The sequence below is a fragment of the Cherax quadricarinatus genome, chromosome 42 (assembly GCF_038502225.1).
Source record: "Cherax quadricarinatus isolate ZL_2023a chromosome 42, ASM3850222v1, whole genome shotgun sequence".
Lineage (NCBI taxonomy): Eukaryota > Metazoa > Arthropoda > Malacostraca > Decapoda > Parastacidae > Cherax > Cherax quadricarinatus.
Window position 1 is genome coordinate 16,841,555 of NC_091333.1, and position 16,111 is coordinate 16,857,665.

The window sequence follows — 16,111 nt, forward strand, 5'->3', positions numbered from 1 at the left end:
CAGCTAACCTTAGACGCCATCGTCAATGAGAGCCAACTAGTTAACGAAAGAGTAAACGAGAGAGAGAGAACGAGATAGAGTTGAGACAATGTAAGAACACAAACTGAACAGGTAGTGGACGATCACTTGGTCAGGCGAAACAAATGCGTATTAATGTGTGTCTACTTTTAGTTCATTCACGTCCATTTGTAAGAGTTTGTAAAACATTTACCTCAATATTTTTTTTATTTTAATAATAATTACCTCACAATAAAAATATTCTTACATTGTGTACAAGTTAGTTCAGAATAAACAAACAGCAACACACCATTTTTACAGTGAATGAAGATAATAATAATAATAATAATAATAATAATAATAATAATAATTATTATTATTATTTATTATAAAAAGCACTAAACCCACAAGTCGTGAATTGCTATATATAGAGTAAAGGCATACGAAAAGAATATATTTCTACAGTTATCCCCCAGTTTGACTAAAGAAAACGTATTTCTTCCGACACTACCTACACAGCTGCTTTGTAAACAAATCTCATATTTACATCAATTTTTTATTCTGTGAGTGTATGTATCATGTTTATATGCTATGTAATGGATTTCATATATAATTTTGAGGAAAATATCATAGATGGATTAATGAAAATGCCTATATTGATGTAAAATAAAACATTTTGTGTGCCCAAGAGTGATTATTATTACGTAGTACAGTGGGCCCCCGGTTAACGATATTTTTTCATTCCAGAAGTATGTTCAGGTGCCAGTACTGACCGAATTTGTTCCCATAAGGAATATTGTGAAGTAGATTAGTTCATTTCAGACCCCCAAACATACACGTACAAATGCACTTACATAAATACACTTACATAATTGGTCACACTGGGAGGTGATCGTTAAGCGGGGGTCCACTGTATTGGCGTCATGAGTAGAAAGAGACTTAGCGATTTTTATATGTACCTGCACACCACCACAGTGTGAAGTATATTTAGGTACAGGTACATATATGTATAATTATCAGAGTACATATAAAATATGCAGTAACTTTAAAACACTTGAAATTTTGGAAAGTTTCCTGACATAATAGATGTGGTCACGGAAAATGTAAACAAACCGGGTGGGGGCGCCGTATTTGAAAGACCGCTTGCCGTATAGCAAATTTTGGTCATAATTTGACATCGCCATATTAGCGGAACGCTGTAAGGTGAAACGCCGTAAAGCGGGGCCTTACTGTACATCGAAAACCCTGAAAGGGTTAAATACGTATATTAGGAAAAAAATAAAATAAAAGTGACACTCCAACTTGATAACCTTATTTTAATTTGCATAACTCTTACACAACGTATATTACAGAAAACAAAAAAGTAAAATACACATACAAAGAGTTAAGCTTACAGAAAAATACACTAAATTCACCATCTAACATCGTTACAAAGTGGAAGGAGCTAAATGAGAGATGGAGAGGCAAGCAGTACCATTCAGTCTTTGGTGAATAGTTATGCGTGTCGGAGGATAGCCGTGGCACTAAAAAAATGTAGTGTAATTACACTAATATTAGTAATAAAGGTTATGTTACATTTATTCCAAATTAATATCAGTAACACGATAAATACCCTAGAACTGTAATAAAGATGCTGAAATGAATAATATATGCCATATTATGAGGGGGAAGGGCGGGGCCCACCACTCTGGTGTTTACATCAGGGGAAATACTCCTAGATCACTCGTCATAAGAAAAAATGCAAAAAAGCGATAATAATGATAATTTATAATAATTTATGTTACATACCTAATGTTATTCTGGAATAAATATATGTAGATACTGCATGCCTTGGCTTGAATAATTAACCCTTTCAGGGTCCCCAGGCCCTCTCCCAGACTTGTTCTCAGGGTCACCCAAATTTCAAAAAAAAAAAAAATTATTTTTTCTTGTGAGAAGATAGAGAATCTTATCCCGATCATAATGACACCAAAAGTATGAAATTTGATGGAAAACTTACGGAATTATGCTCTCGCGAAGTTAGCGATCTCGATGTTTATGCATCGGCGGATTCGCCCAATTTGAGCCCTATTTTCGGCCAATTCCAGTGTACTAGTCGACAAAAATCATAACTATTTCGCTAGAACTCCATTTTTTCTATCGAATGAGTGCAAGAAACCGCCCATTTCCCAATTTCAACTATCCAATACAGTGGTCAGAATTTAGCAATTTTGCCAATTTCACACAAATTTCAGAAGATGCCAATTTCCAAATAGAGTCCAGAAAAACAAGAAAGACATTCCTGGCACTAAAATAACATTTCCTCTGTTCATTAGTCACGTCCCCATGCCCCTCTTACATTCTTTTGCTTTCCACTTTGAATTTTTATTCTCACAATAAATAGAAGATTTACTGTTATGCAGACTACTGCATTAGTGTAGAAATGGTATAAATAATATCGGCGCACTTGTGAAAGAATATTAGACTCACCAGTTGACGTGTATTGAACACTCAGCATGATTTGTTTACTTTTGAACTTTGTTAAAAATCGAACATTTCTGCTACTTTGAGCTCAATTTCAAGGTACTTTTCATCATTGTAAAACCAGTCAAAATCATCTCAATTTCTGTAATATGTTTTCCCTTCTATAAAATGAGACCAGGAAAAATAGAATACAACAATAAATACCATACGAAAATACAGTGCAAAGTTGCTGTTTTAATCCAAAATCACGGTCCAAGTTTTTTTTCTCATTATGCACTGTGTGCTGCAGGATTTTTTTTTATACAACGCACACTGACCACATAGACCCATTCTTTCATATGTAGGTCTACCAGCTTTCTCTCACTAAATTTGAGGGCGATAGAATTTAGGCGTACTAGTATGTCAAAAACCCTGGTGCGTAAGCCGTACTAGTACGTCCTTTGTTTCTTAGCTCTTCCTTCAGGTGAAGTCAATACAGTGGACCCCCGGTTTAGGATATTATTTCATTCCAGAAGTATGTTCAGGTGCCAGTACTGACCGAATTTGTTCCCATAAGGAATATTGTGAATTAGATTAGTCCATTTCAGACCCCCAAACATACACATACAAACGCACTTACATAAATACACTTACATAATTGGTCGCATTGGGAGCTGATCGTAAACCAGGGGTCCACTGTATCTTCCTTTCACAGACATCTTGTACTATGGGATGCACAATGAAGTGCAAATTTGTACAAATATGCAGTCTTGGAGACAGTGAAAGCTAATATGCTGAGTGACTGTAGGAAGGAGACCGAGATACTTGATGCTGAGACGCTGCACTGCCAATATGTCATACGTATTTTGTACAGGTTTGGTATCTGACATTTAAACCACGCCAGAGCAATTGTTATTATTACCATCCACATACCTTGTTCACTGAGTTTAATCATTTGCTAAGCTGCCACGAGACAGAGAAAGTAATAATAATAAAAATTAATAAAAATAATAATAATAATAATTGCTCTGGAGTGCTTTAGATGTCAGCTACCAAACCTATACGAAATATGTGACATATAAAGCGCCCAGAGTGATTATTAATACATACTTTATTATTAATTATATTATTATTATTACATTAAGTTCCAAGCTACTGCCAGAAAGCAGAACACCATTTTTTCTGCTTATAAATGAATATAAATGCCAGATAAGTTTACACTAACATATATAAAGTTAACACTCCCATTCTCATGTAACATCATTTTGAGAAGAAATGATGCTCCGAGTGAAGGCAATGGAAATAAGTCACTCTGACTTTTTTGGGTTATCCTAGGTTCTCTACACATATGTTGTTATGTATGATAATCTATGTAACTGTACTTGTGTATACCTGAATAAACTTACATACATACGAAAGGAATAATTTTCTACAGTTACCCCCAGTAACACATTTTCTCTTATGTTAGATTAGAGAAAATGTTATTCTTGGCATCACTTGTACAAGTTATCTGGCTATCACATCTCATATTTATGTTCATTTATTCTATTGTAGGGTGTATTTATCATCTTTTCATGTTATGTATCGTGTTTATTATATAATTTTGAAAAAATATCATGGATGGATTAATGAAAATGTGTATATTAACGTAATATACAACATTTAATGAGACTCGGTGATTATTATTATTATTATTATTATCATTTCTAATATGGCGTCACTTGTGCAAGTCGTCTGCTACCACATCTCATATTTATGTTTATTTAATCTATTGTGGGGTGTATTTATAATCTTTTTATGTTATGTATCGTGTTTATTATATAATTTTGAAAAAATATCATAGATGGATTAATGAAAATGTGTATTTAACGTAATATACGACATTTAAATGAGACTCGATGATTATTAATATCATTACTAATATGACATCTGGAGACATAAGACACTCTTACTGATTTTAATGTGTACCTGCATGCCAGCACAGTATGTAAGTTTATTTAAGTACAGGTATACATAAGTATAATTATCAGAGTATATATAAAATATGAAATAACTTTTAAAAACATGAAATTTTGGAGTTTCCAGACAAAATGGAGAGACAGTGCTTACTGAGCTCATGAAGAATGTAAACAAACAGGGTGGGGCGCGGTGACCGTATTAGAAAGTCAGGTGGGGGGAGCCGTATAGCGAGTTTTGGTCATAATTTGAAATGACCGTATTAGCGGAACGCCGTAAAGCGGGGCCCTGCTGTATTTCTTATGGGGAAAATTAACTTGACTAACTATTATTTTGACTAACGATGAGCTCTCAGGAACGGATTAATAGCGTCAGTCGAGGGTCCACTGTATATGTAGACATCTTGTTCTTGTTCTTGTTCAGACCAGAGCTTTGGTGAGATGGGGAAGGAAGAAGGATGGGTAAGGATGGAAATATTGGAAACGGATGGGAGGGGGGTGAGAGGTAGGATATAAAGGTAAGTGGCCCAACCACTTTGGTGCAATTTAAAAAGTGTACGTGAAATGATAATATATTTAATTAAGGGGTATAAGACTAACCCATCAAAGTCACATAGATATAACAGATTTATAAGTACATGACTCTGAATTGGTAGTAATTATACAAGTTGCAATTGCTTTTTTTTTTTTTTTTTTTTTTTTGCGATTGCACAACGATGTTTATGCGACAAGGAAGGCATAATTTTCTGGCCAGTTTATAAATTTCGTGACAATGGCTTCTTACAGGTGGTGTCCAGCTATAGTAAATACCATAATTTTTACATTAGAAAGTTATATATGATGTCTCCCTAATTGGGGGCAATGATTTTCTCAGTATACATAGAAGGGTTCTGGTGGCACCCAATCCTCTTCATCAGGGAGGTTGCTCAATATCATGGGTCGTGGGTAATCATCTTTATGAATAAAGCGACGGACCCTTTGTGGGAGAGTCATTCGTTGAGTCCTGTGAGGAGGAGTAGTGATAGTATAATCCGTGGTATTTACCACCTGTATAGGATGTTCTCTATCTGGCATGTATAGTTCTTGCATTGTATAAAGTTGTTTCTTTTTTAAGGTGTCAAGGCGTACATTCATGGCAGTAATATCTTCTTGTATGTGTAAATCTGCCATTTTAACTCTATCTCTCCTACTGGTATTGGTGATGAAGCAAAGAGCTCCATTCTGGACCCTTTGTAACCGGAGCATGTTGGTCTTTGTTGTTAATGACATTGGGACACAAGGGTATTCGAGTATTGGTCTTATTATCATTTTATACAGATGTTTTTTGACATGTTGAGGGGCTTGATTGAATCGAAGAGTCTGCTAAGACCGGCTTTGGCTATGTTGATCTTTTTAGTTACATGAGATGTTGAATGGAGCAGCCTGTCGATTTCATATCCCAAAATCTTGTTAGGGTTTCTAATGGCTACAGGTGTACCTCTGATGGAGATACCTCCTTTATCTTCAATTGTTGATGCAAAACATCCTATCGTGCTAACAAGGACCTTGTCAGGATTAGTTGTAATTCTCCATTTCTTTTCCCAATTAGATGTTCGACGAAGTTCAATATTCATTTTCTCTATGACTCTCTTGTACTTGTATTTTCCTGTTACCGGAGTTGATGAGACGACATGAATAACATCATCTGCAAACTGTGTGACAATTGTGTCATTAAACTCTGGTTGAGGAAGGTCATTCACATAAATGTTGAACAGGAGTGGACTGAGACAGGATCCTTGCGGGACACCAGCTGTCGGTATAAAAGGCTCTGTCGACCTGCCATGAAAGGTGGGAATGATTTTTCTTTGAGTTAAGAAATTATATATTAATCTGAGAAAAGTCCAGTTATGGTCTGGTAGGTCAATGAGTTTGTATATAAGGCCATCATGCCATAAGCTATTAAAAGCTTGATGAACATCTCTGGTGGCAATTAAGGCAAGATTGCCCTGATGTTTTAGACTTGCTACAGTATCGAAAATAACATTTATTGCATGATTGGTACCTCTATGTGTTCTAAAGCCAAATTGTTTTTCAGTAAAAAAGTGATTAAACTCCATATAGTAGTTCAATCTGTTGGAAATGACTTTCTCAAGAACTTTTCCTGACTTCAAGTAAAGATATAGGTCTATAGTTCCCAGGTTGGTGGATGTCTTTATTGGGCTTACCAAGAAAGATCATCTTAGCAGTCTTATTAAAAACAACTGGAAAATGTCCTGAGGCCAAGATGGCATTAAAGATATTTACCAAAGACTGTTTACAATTTCTAGGTAGGTACTTTATTTGTTTCATTGTTATTCCAGAGAGGCCAGGTGCTCTATTTCTCATTCTTCCAATAACCTGACTTATCTCTAGTAATGTAATAGGTCTAGTAAGCGGGTGGGTATCTTCAAGAGATGAAGTATCGATGGAAGGTAGTGGTTGTAGATCATCCAAGTTCTCATCTCTCCATTCATTTACCAACTGATAATGATTATTGTTAAATTGACGACTTATTATGGGAGAGAATTTTCTCCCATACATCACCCATCAAATTAGCCTGGTCCTGTGGATCGTCAAGTTTAATTTCAACATCTTCATCATCCTCATCAGTGAAGGTATGAACTAGGTAGTTAGGAGCCTTGTGCTTTGCCCCTAAAAGTTGTCGGATCTTACTCCAAAATTTTGCTGGTTCACGTTGATACTGATTAGCTTGAAGAACTAGAAATTTCCATATGTCCCGTTTGTGATGACTAATCATGTTAATTAATTCGTGCTTTATTCGGTGCAGTGTAGCTGCTGGTGGTTGTTGCGTTTGAAGATGCCTTCGACATTCTGCTTGATAATTTCGTAAATTGTCTCTAATTTCCCTAGTAGGTTTATATTGTTGGTATATCTTTGTGGAAGCTAATTGACAAGTTGCATTAGTAGCTTCAATTATTCGATTATGCAGGGACCTGATTGCATCATCAATTGCATTGGAAGGTAGATTTTCCAATGACACAATTTCATCATCGCCCAGATATGCCCTGAAGGGGTCAAATCCTAGGGTGTTAAGATTGGGTTTAGGTGGTACAGATATTCTAAATGGAGAAGTTTGTAGTTGTATTATAACAGGGATATGGTCAGATCCAACATGTCCACCAGGAGATATACGACAGTGAAAGATGTCACAGTCCCTGTTTGTCAGTACTATATCAGGTGTCCCTGGATGAGGTCCAATGTACGATTTAAAGAATGGGCCTTGAAATGACAGGTTTCTAGCTGTCATGATATTAACCCTTTCAGGGTCCAAGGCCAAAATCTTAAGTCACGCACCAGTGTCCAAGAATTTAAAAAAAAAAAATTGTTATTTTTTCTTATGAAATCGTAGAGAATCTTTTTGTGAAGGTAATAAAACAAAAAGTACGAAATTTGGTGGAAAATTGACGAAATTATGCTCTCGCGAATTTTGATGTGTCAGCGATATTTACGAATCGGCGATTTTGCAGACTTTGACTCCCATTTTAGGCCAATTACATTATTCCAATCAACCAAATTCTTAGCTATTTCACTAGTATTACTTCTATTCTATCGATTGAGCACAAGAAATCGCCAAGTCAACTGTTTCAACTACAAAATAAAGTGATCGGAAATTGTTAATTTGGCCAATTTAACACAAAGTTCAAAATATTCCAATTTCAAAATAGGGTCCAGAATAAACAATGTAGGTATTCCTGGAACTAAACTAACATTTCCTCTGTTCATTAGTTACATTTTGAGGCTTTACAAATAAATTCCATTTTGATTTTTTATTCACACCAAAAAATAGAAGATTTACTGTTATGCAATACTGTAATAATTGTATAAATATCATCACCATATTTGTGAATGTATATTAGACCCACCAGCTGACGTGTATTAGACGTGTGAGGTCGTTTGTTTACTCTTGAATATCGGCAAAAATTTAACATTTCCGCTACTTTGAGCTCAGTTTCAAGCCATTTCCAGTGCTAAAACCAATCAAAATCATCTCTATTTCTGTAATATGTCTTCCATTCTATCAAATGAGACCAAGAAATCGCAAATACAACTATAAAAAACATACGAAAAAACACTGCAAAGTCGCTGTTTTAATCGAAAAATCATGATTTCAGTTTTTTTCTCTCATTATACACAGTGTGCTGCAGGATCTGTTTTATGTGGTGCACACATACCACATAGATGTATTCTCTCATATCTAGGCCCAAATGTACCACTCAGAGTTTATCAGAGTGAGCTGAGCTCATGGCGTAGATCTACGGTTTGGACACTCACCGTAAAGCCGTAGATCTACGGGACGGACCCTGAAAGGGTTAAAGAGTTGTTTTCCTTTTAAGTCACCCAGTGGAATACCCGCTTCACAGTTGAAGAGGGCAGGGTGATGAGCATTAAAATCTCCCGCTAGAATTGTTGGAATATTCCTGCTTAATATCCTATGTAGAGGAATTGACTCTATATATTGTTGTCTCGGGGGAAAATATCCAGTTACTATCAATAGTTGTCCATGAGACATTGTCATTTCTATTGCAAGAATGTTATCTTGTAGACAACAGTAAGTGACCGAGGCAGGTGTACATATTCACCTGCCAGTGCGTCATGTATGTTTGTGACAATATGATTACTATTTCCCTACTTACTGTGTGTCCGAACAACAATTGGCTATGAAATCAAAGTATCTACTATTAAACATAATTATCATGCCATTGCCAACTTTGCAGCCTTCCATCTCGTTAAATACCGACCCTTAAAAAATATATAATTTTCCAAGGGTTTTTTTTTTTTTTTTCAAAATATTCAGAGGGATAGCAGTAAAATGTAGATCAACGGTTGGACACTTAAAGGGTTAAAATGCAACCACCAGTTATCAAAAAACAATTTAGGTTTGGATTAGATTAGGACAGATTGTGTTAAGTTAGTGCTTGTTGACAGTTTCAGTAAATGTAAGTGCAAGAGAACTTTTTTCTAGTAGTAAAATATCAAACTTCTCCTGACAAATCATCACTTTGGTAACATTGATGAGATCACTTCCTTTCCATATAGCTGTATGATCTTCCAACAGTTTACTACATAAGTAGCTTTCAGAAATCTAAGTGACAGAAGCAATTTCAGAGAAATAACAGGAACCTAGGAAGACTAAATGGAAATTTAATAAGACCAAATGGGAATTTAGTAGATTAAATACGTAGCTGGTTAATCCTACGATTGTTTCGGTTGTGTATATACGTCTTACGGGCCAATGTGTTTGACGTATATACACTCAAAAATTCTAGCGGCTTCAAATCAAGCAGGAGAAAGCTGGTAGGCCCACATGTGAGAGAATGGGTCTGTGTGGTCAGTGTGCACACTATAAAAAAAAAAAATCCTGCAGCACGTAGTGCATGAGAAAAAAAAAAACTCCGACCATGTTTTTGGATTAAAACGCCGACTTTGAGGTGTATTTTCATATTGTATTTATGGTTGTATTCTTGTTTCCTTGGTCTCATTTGATAGAATGGAAAACATATTGTAGAAATAGAAGTGATTTTGATTGGTTTTACTATGAAAAGGATCTTGAAATGGAGCTCAGTGGCAGAAATGTTCGATTTTTGATGTTCAACAGTAAACAAATGTCATTGTCCAATAAATGCCCAACTAGCCATTCTAATATGCAGTCACAAATGGGTTGGCGTTATTTATACAATTATTACAACATTGCGGTAGTCTGCATAACAGTAAATCTTCTATTTTTTGTGTAAATAAAAATTCAAAATAGAAAGCAAGAAAATGTTATTTTAGTGCCAGGAATGTCTGCAGTGTTCATTCTGAACCCTATTTTGAAACTGACATATTTTATTTTAATTTGCATGAAAGTGGCCAAATTGCCAATTTCTGACCACTTTATTGGGTAGCTGAAATCACTAAATGTGCGGTTTCTTGTACTCAATCGATAGAACAAATGGAGTTCTAAAGAAATATCTATGAGTTTTATCAACTAGAACAATGGAATTGGCCGAAAATAGGGCTCAAAGTGGGCAAAATCACCGATGCGTAAATGTCGCCGAGGTTGCTAACTTCGTAAGAGTGTAATTCCATAAGTTTTTCACCAAATTTCGTACTTTTGGTGTCATTATCATCAGGAAAAGATTCTCTATCAATTCATAAGAAAAAATCATTTTTTTTTTTTTCAAATATTTTGCAATGCCAGGAAACACTTCAGGATTTGGGTTTAGTTGGGAATAAACCTTTTAAAAAACAAAATTCTGATAAATTTGCATTTACAGTTTAAGAGCCGTTAGTCTATGCAATCACTCAAGATGAACTAGGGTGCTAACAGATTTCTTGCAGTCACCAACTTTTCAAATTGACATCAGCAAGTTATACAGGCGGGTGGTTCGATAAATTGTTAAAGTACTGCATAGAATAAAAAGGCACAAAACCGTGACTGGAACAATACACAAATAACCTGCTCATAGGAGAATGAAACACTGTCCTAAGTTTCATTCTCCTACATGCAGGTTGTGTATGTAAAAGAGCATAAGCATGAGCTATCCAATAACAATATAAGTTTCAATTAGGTTAATGCTTTATGATAGGGTTACTAAATTACTAAATGTATATATGGAAGAAACAGGGGCTTTCTATATAGTATGCCAATGATGTCTGCCAAGTCTATAATAGCTGTAAGATGTACTTGTATAAATAACTCCTCACTAGTAAGGAAATAATAGACAGACAAGAGGAAGACCTTGTGAATGTACAGAATGTACACAAGATCACTGGCATTCCACTAATGACGGCTAACCAAGAAAGAACTCGGTTAATACTGAATTTTGGGCCTTTAAATTCATCTTTTATTTTCATTTCTGTAACATTCTTTCTATAGCCTAGCAAGAGGTTATTTCTTGTGAAAACTGTTTTGGGAGGAGTATACTGTGGATGGGGTTTTTGGGGTCAATGCCCCCAAGGCCTGGTCCATGACCAGACCTCACAGTGGGTCAGGGCCTGATCAACCACGCTGTACTGCTGGCTGCATGTAAACCAACGTATGACAATGACAATGTTTATTTCCTTGTAAAGCTTACAATGTGTGGTTTACATGTTATAAAGTATTAATTACAAAGAAGGCCACTAACATGCCTAGCCATTTCAAACCACAGCCCAGCTTATTAGGTACTGACTTTAGGTGCCTGTCCAGCTCCTCCTCGAAGACAACCAGGGGTCTATTGGTAATCCCCCTTATGTAGGCTGGGAGCCAGTTGAACGGTCTTGGGCCCCCTGATACTTATTACGTTGTCTCTTAGCGTACTTGTGATGCCCGTGCTTTTCATTGAGGGGATGTTGCACCTCCTGCCGAGTCTCTTGCTCTCACAGGGAGTAATTTTTGTGTAAAGATTCAGAACTAGTCCCTCTAGAATTCTCCAGGTGTATATTATCATGCATCTTTCTTGCCTGCATTCCAGGGAGTACAAATCAAGGAACTTCAACTATTCCCATTAATTTATATTCTTTACTGTACTTATACATGCCATGAAAGTTCTCTATATTCCTCAGGTCTGCAATTTCACCTGCCTTGAAAGATGTTGTTAGTGTACAGCAATATTCCAGCCTAGAGAGAACAAGCAATTTGAAGAGAATCATCATGAGCTTGGGATCTCTAATTTTGAAGGCTCTTCATTATCCATCCTATCATTTTCCTAGCAGATGTGGTTGATACACTGTCGTGATCCTTGAAAGTGAGATTCTCTGATATTATCACTCCCACATCCTTCACATTAGTTTTTCAGTCTACTGTGTGGTTGGAATTTGTTTTATACTCCAATCCAGTTTTTATTTCAAGTTTGCCATAGCAGAATAATTTTAGTTAGTCTTAACTGAACTTCATATTGTTTTCTGTTGCAACAGAACACACAGGCATAACACAAGACAAAATTCTCTTCAACACTCCCTGTACCAAACAACCTATGCAAAAACTCAATGCCTATAAAAGGCCCTAAGACCTAGAATTCATTGCCAGAATCATGGAAAGGCCCCCATCTGCCAATCAATTTAGAGCTACGTATTGTTAAAAAGCACCTTGTCTCCTTAACGTAACTAAACCAACACTATACTATACCAAACATAAGCAGCTCAACCAACCCTTATTCCTATACTTACAGCCTTCGTCAAACTCCCACAGAAAATTAATTACTCATCTTGTTCCATTATACTGTACTCCCACAGGAACTTCCTGTAAATCTGCTATCTTTCAATCATCCCATAAACTGAAGTCAGTTTGAAACTGACCAAGAACTCCCACTTATCTGAAGACCACTGAATCAATCTGAAGTATTAATCCATATTTAAAATTTTACTAGTATTGTTTATTTATCTACCTCTCATTTTTTGTACATTTAAAAACTCTACTAAATAACCCAGGTCTAGTTCTAAAGTAGTCTAAGCATTAGGATTAGCATACAGTGCATTTCAGGCAGACTAGTGGCTTTCTTTTTGTGCCTAGCAATATTTTATTACATGTAAACTGCATTACATGTATAGTGAAGAAATTTATCATTACTATTCTTAAGTTGCCGAACCTGCCACCTGGATAACCTGTAGTTATCCGAATGAAAACCCAGTGACTGCCAGATAACAAACTGGCAAGTAGTCACTGAAGTGAATAAATACTCTGGAGTTTTAAAAATGGGCTACACAAATAATAGTAGCAATGGTTGGGTGTGAATATGACCTACTTAGCCTGAGCCAGTCATTCTATTTTTGTGTTCTATTATGTTCTATCTTACCCAGGGAAGATATCCCATTTTCGCAGCCAGGATAGAATACTTGGTTGCGACTATTAGCCAAGTTAGTACTAGAGTATACCCCAATAAAAACACGTCAACAGGGGGCTGTCTCCTCTTTCCCACGATGCTATCCACACCAGTCACTAAACACCCAGGTAACTACTTTCTGCTAGGTAAATAAGGGAAATACGTTTAGCGTAGAATGTCATCGCTATTTGTGCTGGGGATCGAACCCCGGTCCCTCAGTGCGAGCTGAGGCGACTACTTTACAAGACCTGACAAACCTAAAGTTTTTCTATAAAGGTAACACTAACACACATATTCCTCATTGCAAAGGCACTCAGTTTAAGAGGTATATCACACATGACTAAAAACTCTGATTTTAAAAATCACAATTCTTCAGCTTACTACTGGACTGAGCTCCACTTACTTCTTAAACCAACGTAACCTAACGTCTTCGCTTAAGGTGAGTAACAGAACGTATTTCTGTTAATGATAACATTCTGAATAATGTTGTCATGAAATATTATCCATCGTAGTCAGAATCTTAACACTGACAAGCTAAGTACTCCACAGAATTACGAAGAAAATACTGTTTTTCTCACAGTAACAGTCATATTCCACGTGAACAATACTGCAAGACTATTCACTAGGTTATGGACCACCATATTATATAGTATAAGGTAATACGTCTTGCATCCTTGCAATCCTGGCTGGCAATTCCCAGCAGAAAGCTTCAGCAGCTCCAAGATGGCGTCACTCACCCAGCCAAGCTGCGCGTCATCCAATTAGATTATCATTAAAATTGTCGATACCAGAGTATAATTAACTCCATTAACTACCCACACACAACACTGGAAACACTGAGAATACACAATGATGAATATATTCATGTAACTCGTTTTACTTACATGAATATCACGATATAAGAGAGAACATTGTATATCTCGCTGGGGTTGGCGTTGACTGCTCCTCTCCCGACTGATGCCGCTCAGGCTGCCTCATCCTGATTGGTCCGTCTCAGAGGTGCCTCTCATCTATACTTTCCTTTATATCAACGCAACCATCAACATTCCTTACTAATTCCAGATATGTAACGCCCCGAGACAAAATTTTAAAGCCTCCGAACACTTTAATTTTCCTGTAGGTGACCAAATGAGCCCAAATATTAGTAAAATGTATAGCTTCGCCAGTTAGGACCTTTGTCAGGGGAGGAAAGTTTCTCATTGGCCAGTCTTCCCACCTCCTCTAGCGGGCTCTACAAATATTAGGAAAAATCAATACACCCGTTACTCTCCTTTCCAAAGCTCTTTTAAAACATTTAATATAAAAACTAAGTTGTAAAAATATTAAACAAAAAAGAAATACATAAAAATTCACTAAGCAAGAGTTACAGTAAACTCAAAGTAAAACAGATATTGCTAAGCTCATGATTATAAAATAATACCTATATCCTAGTTCAGGTAACACACATGATACACAGTGGAAAAAAAATAAAAAAATTCTTACAAGTGCTGAAATATTACCCAATCATCCACATTCTCAAATGCAAAAATTCCACTGTCTCAGGGAGAAATTCTAATATTTTTCTTCGAAGTCTTTTTTTTATCTGCTTGTCCGAGGCTATGGGTCCCCACAGCTTGCACTGTTATGATAATTCCACTTTTGAACTCTTACCATGTACCGTGCAAAAGTTCCAAACGCATTTATACCCTATTTATTGCAGATTATTCTGTCTAGCTTTTACTTAGTAACTCTGTGTATTTTAGGGTACACAGCTGCTTTATTTGAATAATTTATTCCTTTCATAGTTGTTATATATTTTTTAGAACTCTTGCAGTTTTGTACTCACAGTAACTATCGCAATATATATACACCGAGAGGCATATTTCTCTAAGTGCATATATGCTGACAGTTTACTTTCATCCCTATTGTAGATGATTAAAATATTCTTCTCTGGTGGTGAAAAGGTTACTTGCAGCCTTAATTAATGACCTTAGTGTTGTCGATAGGCTTTAAACCCACATTAACCAACTATCCATTTATTATCATATAAAATAATTTTTATTACTATTATTATTAGAGCCACATCATTAGATAACTCTAACTCTTCTTTATCCTGGGTGGATAACCCTCCGGGGTTAAAAATCCGAACGAAATCTTATCTTATCTTATCAATAATTCCTTACTAATCCATTGTAGTCCATTAATACTTTTATTGATTCTGAATCAAGTCTCTTTTCTGAACTCTAAAATACGTATTCAATTTATTCTTTTATTGCACATTATGACTTCTTAAGCAACGCTAAGAATATTTGGTTAAAGAACTACTGTTAGATTCCTAACCAAACAGTAACAGCTTGGCTGATCAAGCTCTGATAAACCGCAAGGCCTGGACATTGACCGGGCCGCGGGGGCGTTGACCCCTGAAACACCCTCCAGATATACACTATGACATCGTTTCGCTTCTAGAGCAGCTGAATGCAAGCTTAACTTTTCTTGTACAAGAATGGTATACAGTACCGACAAGAAGTATTACACACATGTGCAACGTCTGGGTATATTTATTTGTAGACGTCTGCAAATAAACATACCCAGATATTGGATATGTGTAATTCTTCATCTTGTTGGTACTGTATACCATTCTTGTACAATTTGTCAGACACACGGGACGAGGACCAGGCAGAACTACAAAGGGATCTGGACAGGCTGCAGACCTGGTCCAGCAACTGGCACCTGGAGTTCAACCCCACCAAGTGCAGTCATGAAGATTGGGGAACGGCAAAGAAAACCACTGACGAAGAAAAGTCTAGGGAGCCAGAGACTACAAACCTCACTCAAGGAAAAAGATATTGGGGTGAGTATAACATCAGGCACATCTCCTGAGGCGCACATCAACCAAACAACTGCTGCAGCATACGG

At 36.4% G+C, this 16,111-nt stretch overlaps 1 protein-coding gene across 44 annotated transcripts in view; it reads right to left on the minus strand.

The window, feature by feature from the left end:
• The window catches only part of LOC128695675 (protein tramtrack, beta isoform), a 520,376-nt gene extending 505,965 nt beyond the window's left edge, over positions 1-14,411 (minus strand). For 18 of the 44 annotated variants that reach the window (XR_011393078.1, XM_070093365.1, XM_070093360.1 and 15 more), the window contains exon 1: positions 14,101-14,407. Coding sequence is in view for 40 of the 44 variants with exons in the window: in XM_070093365.1 (XP_069949466.1) it covers positions 14,101-14,102 (2 nt within the window). In the remaining 4 variants the exon portion in view is untranslated. Of the gene's footprint in view, positions 1-13,619; positions 13,799-14,100 lie in introns of those variants that run through there. The other 26 variants (XR_011393077.1, XM_070093343.1, XM_070093338.1 and 23 more) reach the window with 8 other exon arrangements.
• Positions 14,412-16,111: the final 1,700 nt, after the last annotated feature.